Consider the following 24,516-nt stretch of genomic DNA (forward strand, 5'->3'; position numbering starts at 1 on the left):
GACTGCCCTAGATGAGATCAACTAGTGAATGAAAAATCTACCAAAAACAACGCTTATACTGGCTACCGGCTTTACTTAAACCTTAAGTAACCTCACACAAAAACGCCAACTTGATTAATAGAAAGAAAAACAATACAAAATAACTTCGCAGTTCTTGATGATAAACATATGCAAATTCTAGTTACTACAGCTTGAAATTACTAAAACTTGAAAAATTTCTGATTTTAGACGTCGTACACCAAGTTAAATTGGACGCCGCCTGAAGTGAAGTACAAGCTATTCGTTATTTGTATTCAAATGCTCTCCCCCTGAGCCAAAGCTCGACAGTAAGTGAGGCCATGTTCTACCCTTGTGACTGGTAAACAACTTTCTTATTTCACGACCGAGCTCAATATTTCACAAGATGTTCAGACATCATTAATCTCAACAATATGCAACAAGCTTAGGTCGAGTGAACCTAGAGAGGTAAGCTAAGGGCACCACTGAGTTCTCTGTGGCTTTGTAGCAGTATCAAAGTGCAAAACCAAAAGTGAGATTCAGATGTTAGGGGATTCTTTACGGTGAAGGGAGAAACAGATGATAAAAATAAAGACAGTTTATAAATAAAGCGGCAATTTGTATAAAAATAAAGTGGTTTTTTAAATGACAAAATGTCTACAACATTCGTGCACTACATAGTTATCAAAAAGAAGAAAAAAAAAGGAACGTATTGTGAAACACACGCGCTCACAAAGTGAGCATCTTACAATACTATTACCAAAGTTTATAACTGATTTATCATATCAAAAGACTATCACACCTTAAAGAATCTTTTCTGAAACCAGAACACTCTTAACGCGAAGCTTTATCACTCAATCGTGCCAATATCAAAGTGTTAGAATCTGATTGGTTCTTAACATCATTTATCTATTAAGTTGATTGGCTGTTGAAGGACCAATCAGAAAAAGTTTGTTATCAGACAGTTTCACAACCAATGAAATTCACGCAGCAGATATAATAAACCAATGAGATTCATCTACCTAGTGAATGCTATCCTCTCAAAATAAACAAATTGTAATCCAAAGTTTCCAATGTAAAACAAAGATGATTGAAATTGCAATGAGACTATTGAACGTTTCCATCATATACGAACGACCAACTTAACACTACTCTTCTTGACAATTAGGAAAACAGCAGTTGTTAAAGTTAATAATTGCGAGCTCTCTACGCGGATGATGGAAGATTGAAATTACTGAAAATGTGTTCCACTGGTGATTTTCTTGCACTTTCTGATTGACACGATTGAAATTATTCCCTTCCTGAATTTTACTCCACTTATAATGAAATTAATGAATCAAAACGTTATCCTGTGAAGCCTAATAGCTACGTAAACGTTTATCCAAAACATTGTCATGCACACGGCAAAAAAAAAAATTGTTGGACTTTCACGCAGTTATTACACTGTGTCAATGTATCAAAGACAAAAGCACGTAGGGATTCACTTATAGATATCTAATTCCATTCTACTCTCTCCTGCGCTTGTCATTATTCCTTCTACGCGGAATCCTTCACCTATAGCTTTGTCATGCCATCCATCATCTCCTTTAAAGGGATTTCCGTAGTACATGTCATACCACATATTATAATCAGCTCTCCTCTTACCAGGGTAGACCTTGACATCCCACCAGTTGCTATACCAATGATAGTTGAATGGTACGCTGAACATGACTGCAATGGTCTTGCCGACACTTGGCACGTAGTAGGTAAACACACCTACGCTTCCTCTAGCTACAGGGCCTTTCGTCTTCCTTGCAGTATAAAGACCCGCCTCTTTTCTCTGCACGAACTTGGGTAAAATTGTATCAGATGAACCAGAGTAAAAGTATGCATTCAGAGCCTGCCATTTGTAAGGTGTTTCATTATCAAAACCGATGGCAATCTTGCGGCCGACCGACGCTATCGTGTCAAGCAGTTTTGTAAGAGTGTCCAAGGTCAGCTGGGTTGCTGCTATCACTGTACCAGGGTCCACTCGCTTGCTCTGTTCATGTTCCCCCTCTGCAGAGAAATGATAAAAGAAATCATAGCCTTAAATCGAATGTTGGAATCTTACTTTTATCAAATAAAGCAATGATCCTTCCCTGAGGTGAAAAAGAAATGAAATTAATCTTCTTTAGAATGGTGATTAGAATGTTTATATATGCAATATTTGTTCATGCCACGCCTAGGTTTGGGAAGGGGAAATGTTTGGAACTATAAACTCTCTGAACTTAATTCTTACGATTGATTTAATCAGATGTTCCAAAAAAAATTTATCCTTTAACTGAATTATCACCCCTTAAATGATTTGTGATTTTGAACAATCAACCGCCAAATGGCTTGCAAATTTAACCGTCTACCGTCAAAACGGACTTTTTTTGGATAACTCGAACCCCCTCCGTGGTAAATTATGTGCAGATAAAGTGTTTAATTTGTTCTCCATTTAGAGCAGTAAGTCATTCAAAATCTAGTTGTACGTGCAGAATTAAAATCAGACGAAGTACTTTAACAATTCGACGTGTCCTTTTTTTAAACTTTTGGCTCCTACCGAGTTTAACATATAAGCTACTGGGATCCTTAATTGTTTCATAAAATATTCCTTTTATCTCAAGAGATGAAAAAATGCAAACTAAATATAACTGAAATTATTTTTCCACATTTCTTTCTAAAGAAAAATTTATTAATAAAATTAATAATAATAATAATGATAATAAAATGTTAAGAACTGAAAAGAAATGAGCTTACGGTCCATTTCTTGCTTGTCATTAAAACTCTTTTTGGGTCCAAAGTGGGAACCTGGAAACAAGATCATAATTTAACAAAATGAAACTGTATGTCGCTAAGTAAAAGAACGAGCTCACCGAGTTCTCCTTCATTGTTTTCCTCTTCTCCACGTCCTTGGATGGAATCATTCTGGACACCTGAAAACAGAGTGAAAATTTAGCAACCTCTACACTCTGATTCAAGCCGACAGATAGCGTTGCAAAGTGGTCACAACATTTTATGAGAATGAATGGACGATGGTGATATCAAATGCTGTGTAATTTGAGAAGCAGAAAAAACTCAAACGATTAGTGGGTTAAAATGCCTATTGACGAAGTAAACGTATTTCATAATTTACGATCCGGAAAAAATCTTTTGTCCTATGTCCTATTGATCGATCAAAAACACTTCCTGCCCGGAAACTGTCACGGCTCAACAGATAGATAATGGTTTCTCGGAGACCAACCTTAAGACATATGGCTTTGAATGCGAAGGTAGAAAACTTTATTTAAACTCCTTTTGAAGTTGGGTGAAATTTTAAGCTATGCCTAAAGTTACTTTGATAAATATCAATTGGCATTCACCTTACGGAAAGTACTGAGGCTAGAGGCTATTTTAGAAATTATTGTGAGACAAAACTGCTTATGACAAAAAAATTCTTTAGCTTCTCAAAGCAAAAAGCTAACAAAATACAAAAAAAGTTTGCAAGTGAGGTGTCAATACGCGAAAAAAGAATATCAACTGTTGATATTCTCTTGTACGCGATTGATTTTTCCATTTTATCAAGAGGAAAAAAGGTTTAACTTTTAAAGACTGTTAACGAACATAATACGTTATTTAAAATCTGCAGAAAATAAAGCAAGAAAAAAGATAGTAGTTTTATCCGCAAAGGAAACTGCACATAGGCGCGAATTAGGCATGAATAAATGACCTTACCCATTTCTTGTTCAATGTTTCCAAATTCTTCGAAATCTTCTTCGAATTCTATGTGGGCACCTGAAAAAAAGTGATTTAGTATTTTATATTTCTATTGTGCGCTGAGCCGACCGATAACATTGTAAATTGGTCACTATTTGAATTAAGAATGAATGAAAAGTAATGATAGTATTGAAGTATTTGCTTCTTGGGCTTAAGGTGTCACAAGTATTGATATTAAACGACGTTTGACACGAGAAGCAGAACACAAAATTTCAGGTGTAGCGTTAATTACTTGTGTTTATATAACGGTTCTGCACGCTTTGTTCTCTGGTTTGTTTATCCGTTTTTCTCTCCCATATGGCTCCAGGAGAGTGGAGGGAATGTTTCTGATTATCACAGTAATAATCACTTCTCGTTTAAAGCTCTTGCTTCAGAACCACAGACAGAGAAGCAGAAAGCTGACAGTTGAGGTACACAAGTCTTAAATCATAACTCGCAAATGTGTTTTCTGATTTCAATTTCTCACAAGTTTGCGATTTGAAATTTCAAACGATCTTAGAAAGCCTCTTGTAAATACCTGATACACAGCAACCCATGAAAAACACGACCAGGAAAATCGAAAAAACTGCACGCGTCTTCATTTTCATCTCGCGTTAGCTGTGGTGGACTCTATAATAGAAAAGAGCAAAATTAGAATGGCTTTGTTTGAGGAAACAGATAAGTGACGCTATAAGTGAGAGGAGACGCGTCGCTATTTTGCATCTTTTTGAGAACCGATTTTGTCTCCAAACCATTGAAAGAAAAACGTTTCCGTCATTTTTCGACGTCAATATATAGTGTGTAATATTTCATGCCTTTGTTCACAGCAAATTGAATAACTTGTTCTCACCAAAAACTAACAAAACATTTCAATCGAAAAAGGAAAAGTAGATAAATATCATAAAGTAACATTTTCAAGGCATACCATATTTTTTTTCAGTGTTTTTGATGACCCCTTTCAGGAAGGGCCTTGATAGCTAGTGTCATCAACTAGGTATAACCATCATGTAACAATGATAAATCTTTTCTTGAGATTCGTGAATACTCACCTCGAATGATAGCGTAGCAACTTTCCAACTCAAAGCTGTGAGAGATTACAACTGACAAGCACTACGAATTAGTTCACTTATATCATGTTCATGCTCGATCACGTGATTCCATTCTTTGGCCCTTTTTTAAAGTAAAAATTCCGCTTAATCTTTGCGGAAAATTGTAGAAAAGATGAATCACTGTGAGGAGGAAGGAACATCATTCCGAGTTTTCCGGAGCAATTCAATAAAACGGAACTCTTGAATTCGTGCAGTAAACTGTGACAAAAAAATGCTATCATTAACTCAAGCACTTGAATCTTGTGGTAAACTTCAATTTGATTGCCTAACTTTGAGAACCACAGCTTTTCAAGTCTGAGGCAGTTAATGAAGTAATTAGCGAGTTGTTTCTGCCCTCAATAATTTTATGTCAAATCAGATATTATGTCAAATCGGATGTTCACAATAGAGACAGGAAGTTTTTATTTTCTTCTTTAACTCTGTCTTTCTGTTTTTCATTCCTTTCTTAATTCTCTCTTCTCCTCCGATAAACCTTGTCCAGTAATTAAGAACAATGCTATACATAACAATTTATAGCGTTTGACGCCAGCTGAAGTCATCCCAAATTTGCTCTGGTGTTTGAAATAAGTCATGGAGATGTCTAATGCAAATGATGTTTACATCACCAATAATGTAATCAAACTCAGCAAAGATTAGTAAATTAAAGTTAGTATGTTGTGTTTGGTTCGTTGGTTAGTGAGTCAGCAATAAGTCTGTGTTTTAAGGATGCAGAGAATTTTTCGCATCTGCTCGGAGTGACATGTTCTAAATTAGTTAGCCAACCCTTCAAATTCATTCGCCTACAAGAATTTGAGCTCTGTCAAACAGCGTTTTAGTCGGGCAATAGAGTGAATGTAATTCGCCTAACCAAAGGAAAAAATGTCGGAAGGTGAGATATGTTTCCTGAGAAACGGCGGTGCTGCGCCAACGGAAAGGGGGGGAGACTTATAACTAGATAAATTGGTTTTATAAATATATATTGGTTTTATGAAAATTCACATATTTGCACTGCGGTGGAAAGATGAAATTAGAAGATCCTCGCAGCTAAGAACACTACTGAAACTAGTAGTTGTAAGTAGGACCTGAAAAAAATTTCAGGCCCGTACGGGATTTGAACCCATGACCTCTGCGATACCGGTGCAGCGCTCTACCAATTGAGCTAACAAGCCAACTGGGAGCTGGTCAATGAATTGGGTACAAATAAACATCCGAGTGAATGAAGATTTAGATATATGAAAATTCACATTCAAATTCTTCTAATTTCATCTTTCCACCGCAGTGCAAATATGTGAATTTTCATATATCTAAATCTTCATTCACTCGGATGTTTATTTGTACCCAATTCATTGACCAGCTCCCAGTTGGCTTGTTAGCTCAATTGGTAGAGCGCTGCACCGGTATCGCAGAGGTCATGGGTTCAAATCCCGTACGGGCCTGAAATTTTTTTTTTCAGGTCCTACTTACAACTACTAGTTTCAGTAGTGTTCTTAGCTGCGAGGATCTTCTAATTTCATATATATTGGTTTTATAAATCTAAATATAATACTAGTACAGTGCAGCAACAAACATGAGATTCTATATCATCTAATAATTTTTGTACTTGTCCCATTTCATATTATGAGCTTTTAGCTTATTATTTGATTTTGCGATCATAGTCTCGAGTGAGTGGATCGTTTTAATTTTGAGGTTTAATACTTTAATTGAAGGAAGAGATTTGTTCTGTCGGCAAGAATATAAATACTGTTTGGCAATTATTAAAATATGATTGATTAAATATTCGTCTTCGCACATTAAAATACCAAACATTATATCTTTTTCAGAGAGGTGTTTTATCTTTACGCCTTGATTATCGAACCACTTTATTACCTTAGCCCAGAAATCCTTAGTATAACGACAAGAAATAAAAAAGTTCTCCAAGGATTCGCTCATTTCGCCACAAAAGGAACACGCCGGGGATGGAATAATACCAATTTTGTTTAAAAAAGAATTTGTGATAAGACACCTGTTAAGTAGTTTATACTGGAATTCACGCGATTTTGTGTCCAAGGAAGTACGAAATGGCAAGCTGTAAATCTCTTTCCATTCTAAAACATCATCAACAAAACGAGTCTTAAAATTCAGTTGGGCAGTCGGTGGAGTGATGATTCTATTTCGAAGTTCTTTATATATAGTCTTTGAAATGACTGTTTCAATTAAAACGTTTTTGTCATTAAAACTTAATTTAATTTCGTTATACAAATTGAAAGGCTCGTCAGCTGTAGAAGCAAGCGTGTTTAATGATTCACGCCATTCAACTGGTAAGGCGTCTATTACAGAAATAAGTCTAAATATATCTAACGGCGAGGTGTTCGAACTCTCTCAACTTGTAATTACTTTTAACAATAAATTCGTTATTGTCCGAGATTAGATCCCCTATTCGAAGAATTCCTTTTTCTGCGAGATTTTTAAAATACACAGATTTGCCACCGATACAAATAAATTTATTTTTGATCACAGTTACTGGTGCGATTTCAAGCAAATAAAATGACACACACACATTGACTTTTATGAATATGGTGGTTCTGAAAAGACAAGCGAAGTCAAATTTGCATAGATGTGATACGTGCTCGAGAGCACGTGCTTAGTAATTTGATACGTCACAAAACGAAACGAAAATAAACAAGCGAAGAGGTAAATACCTTCTTCATCAAGAATTTAGATATATGAAAATTCACATATTTGTACTGCGGTGGAGAGATGAAATTAGAAGATCCTCGCAGCTAAGAACACTACTGAAACTAGTAGTTGTAAATAGGACCTGAAAAAAATTCAGGCCCGTACGGGATTTGAACCCATGACCTCTGCGATACCGGTGCAGCGCTCTACCAATTGAACTAACAAGCCAACTGGGAGCTGGTCAATGAATTGGGTACAAATAAACATCCAAGTGAATGAAGAATTTAGATATATGAAAATTCACATATTTGTACTGCGGTGGAGAGATGAAATTAGAAGATCCTCGCAGCTAAGAACACTACTGAAACTAGTAGTTGTAAATAGGACCTGAAAAAAATTCAGGCCCGTACGGGATTTGAACCCATGACCTCTGCGATACCGGTGCAGCGCTCTACCAATTGAACTAACAAGCCAACTGGGAGCTGCAAATATGTGAATTTTCATATATCTAAATTCTTCATTCACTTGGATGTTTATTTGTACCCAATTCATTGACCAGCTCCCAGTTGGCTTGTTAGTTCAATTGGTAGAGCGCTGCACCGGTATCGCAGAGGTCATGGGTTCAAATCCCGTACGGGCCTGAATTTTTTTCAGGTCCTATTTACAACTACTAGTTTCAGTAGTGTTCTTAGCTGCGAGGATCTTCTAATTTCATACCTTCTTCATCCTTTCAGCCTTTTTAGTGCACTGAGACCTGCATTCTCGGCGGTACATCTTGTTTAATCAAGGCTTTTGTTTGTGTGCGTGGTCGCGTGTGCGACAATTCTGCTTTTGTTGATTAACGGTAAACTAAAATCAATACGCGACTTTTTCTCTTTTTTGTAAGTTTATGAAAGAATTTACAATAAACTTGACCGATCTTAACTCCCTAAACAACGGTGCGCCTTATAACCAAGTATTTTAGCGATTTTCTCAGTTTGAAAACATGCAATAATGAAGTAGCCGAATTGGGGGTGCGTCTTATAGCCGAGTGCGCCTTATAACCGAATAACTACGGTAACTCTGTTTTGCTTGTTTTTGGTTCCATCGTCATCTCCAGGATTTGATTGTAAGGTAGAGTTCCGAGGGTGTGCGGTCACGAAAGCGGAAGTCTCAAGCAATCATGTAATATTTCTGTCTTGGTTCCACTTGCATAATTAATTCATTGAGTTATCTGTTAGGAATAAGGTGTCCTAACTATTCCTAAGAAATTTCTTCTCTGTTTTTATTTCTACCTGTAAGCTTTCCAGCGAAGTTTTCAAGTCCGTGACCGCACACCCTCTTTCTCCATTTCATGGCCGAGCTCAAAATTTTCCATGCTTTCAACTCAGTTGATAAAACCAATTTATCTAGTTATAAGTCTCCCCCCCCCCCCCCCCCTTTCCGTTGGCGCAGCACCGCCGTTTCTCAGGAAACATATCTCACCTTCCGACATTTTTTCCTTTGGTTAGGCGAATTACATTCACTCTATTGCCCGACTAAAACGCTGTTTGACAGAGCTCAAATTCTTGTAGGCGAATGAATTTGAAGGGTTGGCTAACTAATTTAGAACATGTCACTCCGAGCAGATGCGAAAAATTCTCTGCATCCTTAAAACACAGACTTATTGATGACTCACTAACCAACAAACCAAACACAACATACTAACTTTAATTTACTAATCTTTGCTGAGTTTGATTACATTATTGGTGATGTAAACATCATATGCATTAGACATCTCCATGACTTATTTCAAACACCAGAGCAAATTTGGGATGACTTCAGCTGGCGTCAAACGCTACAAATTGTTATGTATAGCATTGTTCTTAATTACTGGACAAGGTTTATCGGAGGAGAAGAGAGAATTAAGAAAGGAATGAAAAACAGAAAGACAGAGTTAAAGAAGAAAATAAAAACTTCCTGTCTCTATTGTGAACATCCGATTTGACATAATATCTGATTTGACATAAAATTATTGAGGGCAGAAACAACTCGCTAATTACTTCATTAACTGCCTCAGACTTGAAAAGCTGTGGTTCTCAAAGTTAGGCAATCAAATTGAAGTTTACCACAAGATTCAAGTGCTACTTGAGTTAATGATAGCATTTTTTTGTTACAGTTTACTGCACGAATTCAAGAGTTCCGTTTTATTGAATTGCTCCGGAAAACTCGGAATGATGTTCCTTCCTCCTCACAGTGACTCATCTTTTCTACAATTTTCCGCAAAGATTAAGCGGAATTTTTACTTTAAAAAAAGGGCCAAAGAATGGAATCACGTGATCGAGCATGAACATGATATAAATGAACTAATTCGTAGTGCTTGTCAGTTGTAATCTCTCACAGCTTTGAGTTGGAAAGTTGCTACGCTATCATTCGAGGTGAGTATTCACGAATCTCAAGAAAAGATTTATCATTGTTACATGATGGTTATACCCAGTTGATGACACTAGCTATCAAGGCCCTTCCTGAAAGGGGTCATCAAAACACTTAAAAAAAATATGGTATGCCTTGAAAATGTTACTTTATGATATTTATCTACTTTTCCTTTTTCGATTGAAATGTTTTGTTAGTTTTTGGTGAGAACAAGTTATTCAATTTGCTGTGAACAAAGGCATAAAATATTACACACTATATATTGACGTCGAAAAATGACGGAAACGTTTTTCTTTCAATGGTTTGTTTCTCAAAAAGATGCAAAATAGCGACGCGTCTCCTCTCACTTTATAGCGTCACTTATCTGTTTCCTCAAACAAAGCCATTCTAATTTTGCTCTTTTCTATTATAGAGTCCACCACAGCTAACGCGAGATGAAAATGAAGACGCGTGCAGTTTTTTCGATTTTCCTGGTCGTGTTTTTCATGGGTTGCTGTGTATCAGGTATTTACAAGAGGCTTTCTAAGATCGTTTGAAATTTCAAATCGCAAACTTGTGAGAAATTAAAATCAGAAAACACATTTGCGAGTTATGATTTAAGACTTGTGTACCTCAACTGTCAGCTTTCTGCTTCTCTGTGGTTCTGAAGCAAGAGCTTTAAACGAGAAGTGATTATTACTGTGATAATCAGAAACATTCCCTCCACTCTCCTGGAGCCATATGGGAGAGAAAAACGGATAAACAAACCTGAGAACAAAGCGTGCAGAACCGTTATATAAACACAAGTAATCAACGCTACACCTGAAATTTTGTGTTCTGCTTCTCGTGTCAAACGTCGTTTAATATCGATACTTGTGACACCTTAAGCCCAAGAAGTAAATACTTCAATACCATCATTACTTGTCATTCATTCCTTATTCAAATAGTGACCAATTTACCTTGTTATCGGTCGGCTCAGCGCACAATAGCAATATAAAATAAAAATCACTTTTTTTCAGGTGCCCACATTGAATTCGAAGAAGATTTCGAAGAATTTGGAAACATTGAACAAGAAATGGTAAGGTCATTTATTCATGCCTAATTCGCGCCTATGTGCAGTTTCCTTTGCGGATAAAACTACTATCTTTTTTCTTGCTTTATTTTCTGCAGATTTTAAATAACGTATTATGTTCGTTAACAGTCTTTAAAAGTTAACCTTTTTTCCTCTTGATAAAATGGAACAATCAATCGCGTACAAGAGAATATCAACAGTTGATATTCTTTTTTCGCGTATTGACACCTCACTTGCAAACTTTTTTTGTATTTTGTTAGCTTTTTGCTTTGAGAAGCTAAAGAATTTTTTTGTCCTAAGCAGTTTTGTCTCACAATAATTTCTAAAATAGCCTCTAGCCTCAGTACTTTCCGTAAGGTGAATGCCAATTGACATTTATCAAAGTAGCTTTAGGTATAGCTTAAAATTTCACCCAACTTCAAAAGGAGTTTAAATAAAGTTTTCTACCTTTGCATTCACAGCCATATGTCTTAAGGTTGGTCTCCGAGAAACCATAATCTATCTGTTGAGCCGTGACAGTTTCCGGGCAGGAAGTGTTTTTGATCGATCAATAGGACATAGGACAAAAGATTTTTTCCGGATCGTAAATTATGAAATACGTTTACTTCGTCAATAGGCATTTTAACCCACTAATCGTTTGAGTTTTTTCTGCTTCTTAAATTACACAGCATTTGATATCACCATCGTCCATTCATTCTCATAAAATGTTGTGACCACTTTGCAACGCTATCTGTCGGCTTGAATCAGAGTGTAGAGGTTGCTAAATTTTCACTCTGTTTTCAGGTGTCCAGAATGATTCCATCCAAGGACGTGGAGAAAAGGAAAACAATGAAGGTGAACTCGGTGAGCTCGTTCTTTTATTTAGCGACATACAGTTTCGTTTTGTTAAAATTATGATCTTGTTTCCAGGTTCCCACTTTGGACCCGAAAAGAGTCTTAATGACAAGCAAGAAATGGACCGTAAGCTCATTTCTTTTCAGTTCTTAACATTTTATTATCATTATTATTATTATTATTAATTTTATTAATAAATTTTTCTTTAGAAAGAAATGTGGAAAAATAATTTCAGCTATATTTAGTTTGCATTTTTTCATCTCTTGAAATAAAAGGAATATTTTATGAAACAATTAAGGATCCCAGTAGCTTATATGTTAAACTCGGTAGGAGCCAAAAGTTTTTAGGATACGTCGAATTGTTAAAGTACTTCGTCTGATTTTAATTCTGCACGTACAACTAGATTTTGAATGACTTACCGCTCTAAATGGAGAACAAATTAAACACTTTATCTGCACATAATTTACCACGGAGGGGGTTCGAGTTATCCAAAAAAAGTCCGTTTTGACGGTAGACGATTAAATTTGCAAGCCATTTGGCGGTTGATGGTTCAAAATCACAAGTCATTTAAGGGGTGATAATTCAGTTAAAGGATAAATTTTTTTTGGAACATCTGATTAAACCAATCCTAAGAATTAAGTTCAGAGAGTTTATAGTTCCAAACATTTCCCCTTCCCAAACCTAGGCGTGGCATGAACAAATATTGCATATATAAACATTCTAATCACCATTCTAAAGAAGATTAATTTCATTTCTTTTTCACCTCAGGGAAGGATCATTGCTTTATTTGATAAAAGTAAGATTCCAACATTCGATTTAAGGCTATGATTTCTTTTATCATTTCTCTACAGAGGGGGAACATGAACAGAGCAAGCTAGTGGACCCTGGTACAGTGATAGCAGCAACCCAGCTGACCTTGGACACTCTTACAAAACTGCTTGACACGATAGCGTCGGTCGGCCGCAAGATTGCCATCGGTTTTGATAATGAAACACCTTACAAATGGCAGGCTCTGAATGCATACTTTTACTCTGGTACATCTGATACAATTTTACCCAAGTTCGTGCAGAGAAAAGAGGCGGGTCTTTATACTGCAAGGAAGACGAAAGGCCCTGTAGCTAGAGGAAGCGTAGGTGTGTTTACCTACTACGTGCCAAGTGTCGGCAAGACCATTGCAGTCATGTTCAGCGTACCATTCAACTATCATTGGTATAGCAACTGGTGGGATGTCAAGGTCTACCCTGGTAAGAGGAGAGCTGATTATAATATGTGGTATAACATGTACTACGGAAATCCCTTTAAAGGAGATGATGGATGGCATGACAAAGCTATAGGTGAAGGATTCCGCGTAGAAGGAATAATGACAAGCGCAGGAGAGAGTAGAATGGAATTAGATATCTATAAGTGAATCCCTACGTGCTTTTGTCTTTGGTACATTGACATAGTGTAATAACTGCGTGAAAGTCCAACAATTTTTTTTTTGTCTTGTGCATGACAATGTCTTGGATAAACGTTTACGTAGCTATTAGGTTTCACATGATAACGTTTTGATTCATTACTTTCATTATAAGTGGAGTAAAATTTAGGAGGGGAATAATTTCAATCGTGTCAATCAGAAAGTGCAAGAAAATCGCCAGCGGAACACATTTTCAATAATTTCAATCTTCCTTCATCCGCGTAGAGCTCGCAATTGTTAACTTTAACAACTGTTGTTTTACTAATTGTCCAGAAGAGTAGCGTTAAGTTGGTCGTTCGTATATGATAGAAACGTTCAATAGTCTCATTACAATTTCAATCATCCTTGTTGTACATTGGAAACTTTGGGTTACAATTTGTTTATTTTGAGAGGATAGCATTCACTAGGTAGATGAATCTCAATGGTTTATTATATCTGCTGCGTGAATTTCATTGGCTGTGAAACTGTCTGATAACAAACTTTTTCTGATTAGTCCTTCAACAGCCAATCAACTTAATAGATAAATGATGTTAAGAACCAATCAGATTCTAACACTTTGATATTGGCACGATTGAGTGATAAAGCTTCGCGTTAAGAGTGTTCTGGTTTCAGAAAAGATTCTTTAAGGTGTGATAGTCTTTTGATATGATAAATCAGTTATAAGCTTTGGTAATAGTATTGTAAGATGCTCACTTTGTGAGCGCGTGTGTTTCACAATACGTTCCTTTTTTTTTCTTCTTTTTGACAACTATGTAGTGCACGAATGTTGTAGACATTTTGTCATTAAAAAACCACTTTATTTTTATACAAATTGCCGCTTTATTTATAAACTGTCTTTATTTTTATCATCTGTTCCTCCCTTCACTGTAAAGAATCCTCTAACATCTGAATCTCACTTTGGTTTTGCACTTTGATACTGCTACAAAGCCACAGAGAACTCAGTGGTGCCCTTAGCTCACCTCTCTAGGTTCACTCGACCTAAGCTTGTTGCATATTGCTGAGATTAATAATGTCTGAACATCTTGTGAAATATTGAGCTCGGTCGTGAAATAAGAAAGTTGTTTACCAGTCACAAGGGTAGAACATGGCCTCACTTACTGTCGAGCTTTGGCTCAGGGGGAGAGCATTTGAATACAAATAACGAATAGCTTGTACTTCACTTCAGGCGGCGTCCAATTTAACTTGGTGTACGACGTCTAAAATCAGAAATTTTTCAAGTTTTAGTAATTTCAAGCTGTAGTAACTAGAATTTGCATATGTTTATCTTCAAGAACTGCGAAGTTATTTTGTATTGTTTTTCTTTCTATTCATCAAGTTGGCGTTTTTGTGTGAGGTTACTTAAGGTTTAAGTAAAGCCGGTAGCCAGTATAAGCGTTGTTTTTGGTAGATTTTTCATTCACTAGTTGATCTCATCTAGGGCAGTCGTTTCGTTGGTTTTTGCAAGCGCCGTGTACTTTTGTTTGACAGTTTTTGCTACCGGTCTTGGTTACACCGCAAATTGTAAGTTCACTTCTGTTTCATGTAGCTTTGTTGTTACCATTGTCGTTATTCTTGATGTTATCATGTTTGTACTTAGATATTTGTATTCATTATTTGTTTCAGTCGAGTCACGTTTATACGTTTACACATCTTTCATCTTTACGTTTGTTTATCTGGGAGTTATTAAGACGTGCTTTCAAGTTTGGCGTAAACTTAGCAACACAAGCCTCACTTTGAAGACGTCTTTGATGGACTCCTGGCATCAGTCACTCTCACTCACTTTTCCCAAGTCCGCTTAACCCTTTACCTCCCATGAGCGATCAAGAGAGAATTTCTTCTTATAATATCAGTGCAATATCAAAAAGAGAAGTGATGAGAATAAAGTAAAATATCAATTCGGGGCTTATTAGTTGATCCAATACCAAACTCTCCAAATTGACATCTTAAGAATTGTGTGTCAGACAGTAAAGAGAATAACAAAAGAGATCTTAGGAGTTAAAGGGTTAAACATAAGTATACCATACAGACTGATCAAAAAGATGGGAAAACAAACCTGGAAAAGAATTATTTTACACATTAAAGGTTTAAAGGAAGGTGTTAAGGTGGGGGCATATTGTCTTGCTTCAGGGGGCAAACTCGTAAAGGTGATAGGGAAAATGGGAAGGAACCTTTTATAAACCCTTTATTGCGCCATTCCTGTGGCAATTTAAAGGTCATGTGATATTCGAGAACACAACTGTGTGCCTTAAAATGTCTGGGGAAGGTGAAATTTTGCAAAAAAAACCTCGTTTTTCTTGCATTGTTCGGGAAAGTTCGACAAGTTTGGAATGCTGTTCCCACCATTTCACACTAAATCATCTCTTTTAATCGTCCGCAGAAATTTAACGAAATATGTGATTATAACCCAAATAAACGAATGCCTTGTCACGTGATTGCACATGAACATAATAATAAGAGTGAACAAATCTGTGGTAATCGTTAAGTGCGCCCGTCTGATAGCCTTGAGTCAGAACGTTGTTCCACCACCTCTGAAGGTGAGTATTAACCAATATGCTAGTTGAGGCTCAAATGTAAACAATTAGAAAAATGCATTATCATCATGTACTAGAAACTCAGTTTTGGTGCTTTGAGTCCGGCATAAAACTAGCTTTAAATGTGTGATCTGTAAGGCCGTTCAGGATCGCTTAGCACTTCGTTATCGATACGTAGTAGTCTGGATTGGCTAAGTTCCCTTGATTCGTCAAATTTACCAAAATTTAAGGACTACCGGTCTTTTATTTGCTAACACAAGCAAACGTTTCAAACCCCTAATCCTTTCTTAGGGGGAAGGGGGGAGAAGGGTCCATATCCGATTTTCTGGAGTGCAAAAGCCTTCCAGTGATTTGAAAACCTTGACCGGATGCCGGTCATTTAGCAGCACCGTAAAATCTAGCTTCAAGGCATTTACTTTTTAAATTGAAGAGGCTTGTTAGCGCATATGTTTTACAATCTACATAATATATTTGAGATGGATCTATTTCAAATGCTAGTGGTGTCAGCTTTTAAGCTCCGTTTGTTAAAAGGCGAACAAGATTCCACGCATATTTTTGAGCTTGAAGAATGGGCTACTGTATGGAAATATAAAGTCAAACTTGGCATGGCTATCTCGTTTTCTTTAGTAACCTACTCCCTCACGAACGTAAAAAAGGAAGGAGCTTGAAAACATATTTTCATTCCGACATTTCTTGATTTTCTCAAAGAATGATTTTCAGACGATTTCAAATGTTTTAATTTAGCGAGATCCTAAATGAGGTCATGCATGCATCCATTTGCTGCCTTAATAACTTGTGTGGCGTCGCATTGCAAATTCCTACGTTAAGCGACTCGAACTTGTTGTTAAAGAGCTTATTTTTGTGTGAGATATAGATGCTGAAGAAATGAAACATTTTGCCGAGAGATGTCCATCATTCAGACCACATTAGAGCGCGCTACTTTGCAATGCAGTAAACTAGCCACATGCCGGCAGGATCACTACGGTTATCTTTTGTTGCTAGCTTGAAAATTTAATTTGTATTCGTAGTGAGAACTTGTGAAATAATTATTTCCAAAAAGGAATAACTAAGGCAAGAAATGCAATACATTCATGATTACAGTGAAGACAATACGAGATATAACATTTTGGCTTTCAAACTTCAATTTATTTCATTCAGCCGCACAAGGTTTTTTTAAGGACATCTTAAGTCAAGCGCAGCAACAAAATGGAGAATGAAATATCGATATCATAGGGCTTGAATATGCGTTTGCACTTTGTTGAGCCTCTAAAGGGGCAATCGAGGTGTTACGCTTTTAAGTTAGAAGTGAAATCGAGGGCTTGTTTTTCTAAACAAGTCATGCATAGCGCTAGACAGAGAAAGTCACATTTTCTTTATTACTTGCAACTGCTCGTATTTACCGATAAAACTTCTTGTCGAGGATAAGATAACTCTCTTGGATTGGTGCCTTAAGAACTCTTTATTGTGGCCGACTGCTGAAGAAGACAGAGCTGAACTCAGCCACAGTGTCGTTGCCATCTTAAAATTTTAAATGGCCTAATTTCTTTGTAGGATTAGTGGCCTAGAACGAGGAGAGCACGATGGATCCAGTGATACCAGCCGATCAGTTAGGACCAAAAGTTCTGGAAGAAGTTTTCAAATCAATGTCACCCACAAATCGGGGAATTGCCATTGGCATCGCTAATGAAACATCCCATCAGTGGAATGCAATGAATGTATACTTCTATTCTGGTTCCCCCGGCCCAAATGTCCTACCCGAGTTCGTGAAGAGCCAGGAAGCAATTCTGTATACGGCCACGAAACCAACTGGTCTACCAAGAGGAAGTGTGGGGGTGATTACCTTCTTTATCCCAGATGACAACATGACCGTAGCAGTCATGTTCAGTGTACCATTCGACCGCAATTTGTATGAAAACTGGTGGGATGCCAAGGTTTATCGCAATAAGACAGAAGCTGACTATAATGTGTGGTCTTTCATGTATTACAATCACAATCCCTTCCGAGGTGATGACGGCTGGCATGAGAAACAAATAAGTGAAGGTTACCGCGTGAAGGGCGTCATGACAAGCACAGGCCAATGTAAGCTGCAGTTAAAGATCTGGAAGCCGGAATCTCTACAAACTTAAATGAAATAACTGCGTGAAAGTCTTTTAGTTCTTTGTTCTATTTTTTACTTAACAGTTCTTGTTTGGTTGCAAAGTTGGCGCTGCAGTATTTTCGGATAGAATAAACATTTTGGAAGTTACAAAGCTGTACATTAAAGACGTTTGAAATCAAAGTCGGAATTTCTTTGGGTTCAAACTATCGCGATGAGTTTCTTAATTGTGACTGTCTTGTCTGACCTCCATTAGTAAACGTGCTTAATTTGTCGACTGTTTTTGCCTTGGAACCACACTAAAATTTTTGTCTTGGCCCACGCAGTCAAAGATTAATTCGATTGATCGGATGCATTAACTAAGTTGTTGTTCATTTTTGAGGTTCTGTTAGAGGTTTTTGGGTTCTGCCAACGATTGTTCTATCTTCCCAGGTCAGATGGTTAACATGTCCACGCATGCCTAAAAATAGTAAATAAAAAAACCATGTTCTTTACAGAGACTTGTAGTGGGAGAATCAAAGAAAGAGTGATCGATCAGAGTTTGAGTCAGTCGACCAAGTTATCCAGAGTGAAGTAACTTTTATGAAATTAAGATTTTATAAGAGAATCAACAGAGATTAAATAAGACTTAGGGACAGGTCGAAATTAGTTCGCGAGCTGGGCCCGACAACTCGGTGGTAAAAGTACAAAAAGAAGGAATGCATAGGTTGGTCATTGCTTAAGAATATTTTCTGGCTCCTAAGGAGCCATTATTGTTCAGTTATTTCATTACAACAAGTTCCAAAGATTTTCTGTGAACATAACCGTAAAATAGTGTCAAAATAGTAAGATAATGACTTGAGTAATTAATCGCCCCCCCCCCCCTAATCGGCATTAGTCATGCGTCAGTAAACACGTCTAGGAATTAGCATACTGATCGGGACTTTGTCATGGTTTCGCTGTGAAAATCCATTTTGATCAAAATATATCATATTTTTTGACAGAGTGAATCATGGTACCGTAAGCAAACAAGTTGAAGATTTTGGGGCGAACTGATTTAGGTGGTGACGAACATCTCTCATTTCAGGGGGAAATGTCGCAAAAGGCTGTAGGGGAAAATGGAAAAAAAATTATACAAACCCTTTATCACAGCATTCCTGCGAAAAAGTTGAAGGTCATGTGGCATTCGAAAACACAACTGTGTGACCGGCTTAAAATATCTGGGGAAGGTTAAATTTTGCAAAACATTTCGTTTTTCTGGCATTGTTCAGGAAAGTTTAAGAAGTTTGAGATACTGTTCCTTCCTATTCACAACGAATCATCTTATTGACTCGTCGCAGAAATTTAGCGAAAAATGTTCCCATAACCCAAATAATCGAATGCCTTATCACGTGATTGCGCATGAACTTTATCATATCAGTAAACAAATCCGTGGTATTCGTCAAGTGCGCCCGTTTGACAGCTTTGAGTCAGAACATTGCTCCACCGCCTTTCAAGGTGAGTATTTACCAATATGATAATCGAGGCTCAAATGCAAACAATAGGAAAGATTCATTATCAACATGTACTAGAAACTAAGTTTTCGTGCCTTAAGCCCTTCGTAAACCAAGTATTAGATATGTATTATAGATATGTGATCTGTAAGGCCGTTCAGGATCGCTTAGCACTCCGTTATCAATATGTGGCAATTTGGACTGGCTGAGTTTCTTTGATTCGTCAAATTTACCAAAATTGAAAGACTACTGGTCTTATAGCGGTTCACTCTAGCAAACATCTGTAGTCCCTACTCCTTTCTTAGGGAGGGGAGGGTCCGTATCCAATTTTCTGGAGAACAAAAGTCTTTCAGTGTTCTGAAAATCTTGACCGAATGCCGGTCATTTGGCAAAAGCGTAAAATCTAGCTTCGAAGCATTTACTTTTTAAAATGAGGAGGCTTGCTAGCGCTTAATGTTTTACGCTTTACAGTATATACTTGAGATTGATGTATTTCAAATGCTAGTTGTGTAAGCTTTTTTAACTCAGGTTGTCAAAAAGCGAACAAGCTTGAGCTTGAAGAATGGGCTATTGTCTGGAGAATCCAAAGGCACCTCGGGTACCTCATTCCCTCGAATACGCTACCCCCTCATGCACGTAAAAAAAGGGAAGGGAATCGAAAATTGATCCTCAATTTCAACATTTTTCGTTTTTCCCAAAGAATGGTTCTTTAATTTCTTTTAACGTACCAAGAACCCAATTAGATTCCAAGCATTCCTTTAGGTATTAAGAGCTCGATAACTTGTGCGGCGTCGCATTTCAAATTCTTAAAGAAAAGCTAAGCGACTTGTACTTATTGTGAAAGTGCTTATTTTGCTATTAAATATAGATTCTGCTAAATCGAAACATTGTACAGATTTCCATTGTTGTAAACATACCGTGCAGCTATGCCGGCAGGATGACATAAGTAATCTTTTGTTGCTCACTTAAAAAAATCCCATTTGGTTACGTAATGAGAACTTTTAAAATATCATGTTAAAAAAAGGAATAAATAATGAAGAATTGAGGTAGATTCATTTTTACGGCGAAGGCATTTCGTGACATTATATTTTGGCTTCCACATTTAAATTTCGGTTTATTTCATTCAGCCGCGTAAGGTTCTTCACGAGCGCATCGTGAATCAAGTTAAGCAGCAAAGTTTAGAGTGAAATATCGAAATCGTCTCCCTTCAATATGCATTTACACTTTGATGAGTCTCTAAAGAGGCCATCGATGTGTGACGCTTCTACATAAAAATATAAACCGTTTCTTTCTAGGCAAGTCATGCATGACACTCGACGGAGGAAGACAAATTTTTTTTAAAAGCTGGCTGTTCCTTCGGAAAAAATAATTCATTCATTCGTAATTGTTGCCATTAACCCGATAAAACTTCTTCTCGAGGGTAGGAGAGGAAACCCTCTTAGATTCATGCCTTTAAAACACTATAATGTGGCCGAACACTGATGTAAAACCAAAGAATACAGAACTGGTGTAATCAATAGTGCTGTTGCCATCTAACAATTTTAAATGCGGTCAGTGTAAAACGCAGACTGCAGACCAGGGGTAAAATGCAGACTGAGGGTAAAAATGCAGACTGAAGACTGCAGACCAGGGGTAAAATGCAGACTCGGTTCTAAAACAAACCTCTTCCCCGAAAAATCTTCAAGAGTGAGCTGAATCGAGGCCGCGTAAGTCATGAGAGGCTGGCCTCTTTTCTTCCTCAGATGGTTTTGGCGTTGACATATTGTTTTAAGGTAAGAACGAGAAGCGTAAATGTTTGAATGTGCAGTTCACGGCCAGTTAAATACATTTCCCTTGTTAAGGAATAAAAAGTTCTGCTGAGCAACATTAGGTAGCTTTAACATACATGTAGCTCATATACTTTGTTCGGCCTTGAAAGTGGTAGCGATAGACTTTCATCACACACCGGCAATTTCGATTACTTGGACAATAAAAACCTGTTTCTCGTACCTTTTTTTTGCGCTGTGAAGTTAGGCGTGTAATTTAATTAAATTTAATGCAAATTTGTGAGTGCCAGATAAGGGTCTGATTAAAAACCTCCAAACAATATCCCTTGGTGAAAAGATAGAGGGGCCGCAGCCAGGATAAAACATCTTATGAAATTTAAAAAAACGACCTCTGGCTAAAAAATTTTAAAAATACGAGCTTTCGAATGTTTGCGCTACAGCCTTCAACGGGTAAAATGATAAAAAGGTCTATTGCGTGACTAGACTTTGATAATGCATCTATTATTGACAAAGGCGGTTTCAGAACAAGAAAAATACTAGAAGCGTGGCATTCCAAGTTAACTCCCAATGCGGAACACAATTCCTGTCCTTTGCCCGGACAATACAACATTCTTTTTAACAAACATTCTTAGTTATCAGCATTTTTAATTTTTACTTTGTACTTCACACCTAGTATATTTTTTACCTTTTTATCATTTTACCCGTTGAAGGCTGTAGCGCAAACAGCCGAAAGCTCGTATTTTTAAAAGTTTTAGCCAGAGATCGTTTTTTAAATTTCGTATAAAAAAAATACATCCCTAGGTGTTTGCCTTTCTTATTCTGCTCGGTGTTTCACCTCAGTATTAACCCGAGGTGAGTCTGCATTCTACCCCTGGTCTACAGTCTGTAGTCCGCATTTTACCCTCACTCTGCATTCTACCCCTGGTCTACAGTCTTAAGTCCGCATTTTACCCTCAGCCTGCATTCTACCCCTGGTCTACAGTCTTTAGTCCGCATTTTACCCTCAGTCTGCATTCTACCCCTGGTCTACATTCTCTAGTCCGCATTTTACCCTCAGTCTGCATTCTACCCCTGGTCTACAGTCTTTAGTCCGCATTTTACCCTCAGTCTGCATTCTACCCCTGGTCTACAGTCTTTAGTCCGCATTTTACCCTCAGTCTGCATTCTACCCCTGGTCTACAGTCTTTAGTCCGCATTTTACCTTCAGACTGCATTCTACCCCTGGTCTACAGTCTTTAGTCCGCATTTTACCCTCAGACTGCATTCTACCCCTGGTCTACAGTCTTTAGTCCGCATTTTACCCTCAGTCTGCATTCTACCCCTGGTCTACAGTCTTTAGTCCGCATTTTACCCTCAGTCTGCATTCTACCCCTGGTCTGCAGTCTTAAGTCCGCATTTTACCCTCAGTCTACATTCTACCCCTGGTCTACAGTCTTTAGTCCGCATTTTACCCTCAGACTGCATTCTACCCCTGGTCTACAGTCTTTAGTCCGCATTTTACCCTCAGTCTGCATTCTACCCCTGGTCTACAGTCTTTAGTCAGCATTTTACCCTCAGTCTGCATTTCACCCCTGGTCTACAGTCTCTAGTCCGCATTTTACCCTCAGTCTGCATTTCACCCCTGGTCTGCAGTCTTTAGTCCGCATTTTACCCTTAGTCTGCATTTTACCCTTAGTCTGCAGTCTTCAGTCCGCATTTTACCCTTAGTCCGTATTTTACTCCCGGTCCGCAGTCTTCAGTCTGCGTTTTACACTGACCAGTTTTAAATGGCCTAATTTCTTTGAAGGAGCCTCTATGTAACTATATATTGTTGATGTATTCCTTCTTAGTCCCGCCTGTTGATATTATCAATAGTTTAAAAAGGGAAACCGAATGGAAAAAGAAGTATCAAGGGAATAACTTTTTAGATGTCGTTGTACGTTTTAATCTCACCCGGCCGAATTTTTTTCATCACGTTTCGAACCTTTTTACTTAAGCACATGGTAAATCAAGTGAAGCAACAAAGTAATTTTATCACTTGATTATGCGGGACGTTACGATTTGCTGAGTCTGTAAAGACTGCAATCGATCGTTTCTTTGGAAGAAATAACAAGCCATGCATAGCGCATGACGGAAAAAAGTTGTTTTTTCTTTAAAGCCGTTCCCATGTAAAAGAATCATTTTTAGTTGTTCGTATTTACATGGTAAAACTTCATTTTTAGTCCATTTACATTATCAATAGTTCCAAAGGGGAATTAACCGATGTGAAAGGATATCTTAAGCGATTTACTTTACAGCTCTTGTTAAAATTCAGTCGTCTCACTAGGATTTTTAGAAACTGTATAGGATCCCAAAATAGGAAAAGGCTCAAGTCCTAGTTGTCCTGAATTTCACAGACAATTCCGCCTCTTTACGACCGAATCGTTTCATTTTCGTATTGACTCAAATATGGTAAACGTTTTAAATATGCTTTGAAACCTGGGTTTTATGTTTTTGACTCACAGCGACATAGAATAAGGAGAACACGATGGATAATGTGATAGAAGCCGATAAATTAGGTCCACAAGTTCTGGATGATCTTTTCAAGTCAATGCCATCCACAAAGCGAGGAATTGCCATTGGCATCGCTAATCAAACATCTCATAAGTGGAGTGGAATGAATGCATACTTCAATTCTGGTAAACCTGGGCCAAATGCTTTACCTGAATTCGTGGAAAAAGAAGAAGCAGCACTGTTCACTGCTACCAAAACAACTGGCCTGGCAAGAGGAAGTGTAGGCGTCGTTACCTTCTTCATCCCCCATGACAACAAGACCGTAGCAGTCATGTTCAGTGTACCATTCGACCGTAATTTGTATAATAACTGGTGGGATGCCAAGATTTATCCCAGTAGGAGAGAAGCTGACGATAGTATGTGGTCTGACATGTACTACAATGATAAACCTTTCAAAGGGGATGACGGCTGGCACGAGAAAACTATAGGTGAAGGCTACCGCGTGAAGGGCATCATGACAAGCGAAGGCCAATGTAAACTTCACGTAAAGATCTGTAAGTGAACCTTTACAAATTTTCTTGTAAAATTGTGAAATTACCGCCTGAAATTCGTATTAATTTTGCTGTTATTTACATGATAGCTTTTTTTCTTGTGAGATAAACAGTTCAATATTTAGTCGCAAAAATGGTGGCGAGGAAGTGCTTCAGATAGCATTGAAGGCTTAATAGGACAGCGTTTTTTCAGATAGAATAAACATTTTTTCGGTCACAAAGCTGTACAAATGATTCATTTAAAGGCCTCGCATTATAGTATTTAATGTTTCGCGTCAAAGTGGCTTGATGTTAGACCATGAGCTATTAGGCTTTTCAGTCCATTTTACGGTTAAAATCGTAGTTTTATGCGTCCACCAGGTCTCATAGTAGAATGTCGAAGTCTATTGCCAAACTACCATATATTGAATCGACTTAATGAACTTTATATTAAAAGAGCT

The 24,516-nt window shown here is 37.5% G+C and overlaps 2 protein-coding genes and 2 pseudogenes across 5 annotated transcripts in view; 3 read left to right on the top strand and 1 right to left on the bottom strand.

The window, feature by feature from the left end:
• Positions 1–14,021, top strand: part of LOC149044642 (DELTA-stichotoxin-She4b-like) — a 43,834-nt gene extending 29,813 nt beyond the window's left edge. The window contains exons 1-6 of one of the 2 annotated variants that reach the window (XM_089207679.1): positions 9,767–9,874; positions 10,282–10,373; positions 10,868–10,926; positions 11,703–11,763; positions 11,830–11,880; positions 12,606–14,015. In XM_089207679.1, coding sequence (XP_089063805.1) covers positions 10,304–10,373; positions 10,868–10,926; positions 11,703–11,763; positions 11,830–11,880; positions 12,606–13,162 — 798 coding nt within the window. In that variant the 5' untranslated portion in view covers positions 9,767–9,874; positions 10,282–10,303 and the 3' untranslated portion in view covers positions 13,163–14,015. Of the gene's footprint in view, positions 1–9,766; positions 9,875–10,281; positions 10,374–10,867; positions 10,927–11,702; positions 11,764–11,829; positions 11,881–12,605 lie in introns of those variants that run through there. The other variant, XM_089207678.1, reaches the window with a different exon arrangement.
• LOC149044646 (DELTA-stichotoxin-She4b-like) lies at positions 615–4,969 on the bottom strand. The gene is made up of 6 exons (XM_089207677.1): positions 4,785–4,969; positions 4,274–4,365; positions 3,715–3,774; positions 2,877–2,936; positions 2,761–2,811; positions 615–2,034 (listed from the first exon to the last, which is right to left on the bottom strand). Exons 2-6 carry the CDS (start codon positions 4,341–4,343, stop codon positions 1,478–1,480), a joined length of 798 nt encoding a protein of 265 aa, XP_089063803.1. The 5' UTR covers positions 4,344–4,365; positions 4,785–4,969; the 3' UTR covers positions 615–1,477.
• Positions 14,022–15,623: 1,602 nt separating the features above from the next.
• LOC149044647 (DELTA-stichotoxin-She4b pseudogene) lies at positions 15,624–17,998 on the top strand (annotated as a pseudogene). Its single transcript, XR_016186974.1, has 2 exons — positions 15,624–15,723; positions 17,272–17,998. The product of XR_016186974.1 is annotated as a DELTA-stichotoxin-She4b pseudogene (transcript).
• Positions 17,999–19,166: 1,168 nt separating this feature from the next.
• Positions 19,167–24,516, top strand: part of LOC149044648 (DELTA-stichotoxin-She4b pseudogene) — a 5,361-nt pseudogene continuing 11 nt past the window's right edge. Inside the window, exons 1-2 of the transcript XR_016186975.1 lie at positions 19,167–19,291; positions 23,537–24,516. The exon at positions 23,537–24,516 is cut by the window's right edge and continues 11 nt beyond it. The product of XR_016186975.1 is annotated as a DELTA-stichotoxin-She4b pseudogene (transcript). The remainder of the gene's footprint in view (positions 19,292–23,536) is intronic.

The sequence above is a fragment of the Pocillopora damicornis genome, chromosome 5 (assembly GCF_964200805.1).
Source record: "Pocillopora damicornis chromosome 5, jaPocDami1.2, whole genome shotgun sequence".
NCBI lineage: Eukaryota > Metazoa > Cnidaria > Anthozoa > Scleractinia > Pocilloporidae > Pocillopora > Pocillopora damicornis.

Bases quoted from the DNA above. Each gene is read 5' to 3' on its own strand.
- LOC149044646 (XM_089207677.1), bottom strand. From the start codon at position 4,343: ATGAAAATGAAGACGCGTGCAGTTTTTTCGATTTTCCTGGTCGTGTTT. The intron at 3,775-4,273 runs GTATTTACAAGA...ACTTTTTTTCAG, and splicing joins CATGGGTTGCTGTGTATCAG to GTGCCCACATAGAATTCGAA. The intron at 2,035-2,760 runs GTAAGCTCATTT...ATTTCTCTGCAG, and splicing joins TGACAAGCAAGAAATGGACC to AGGGGGAACATGAACAGAGC.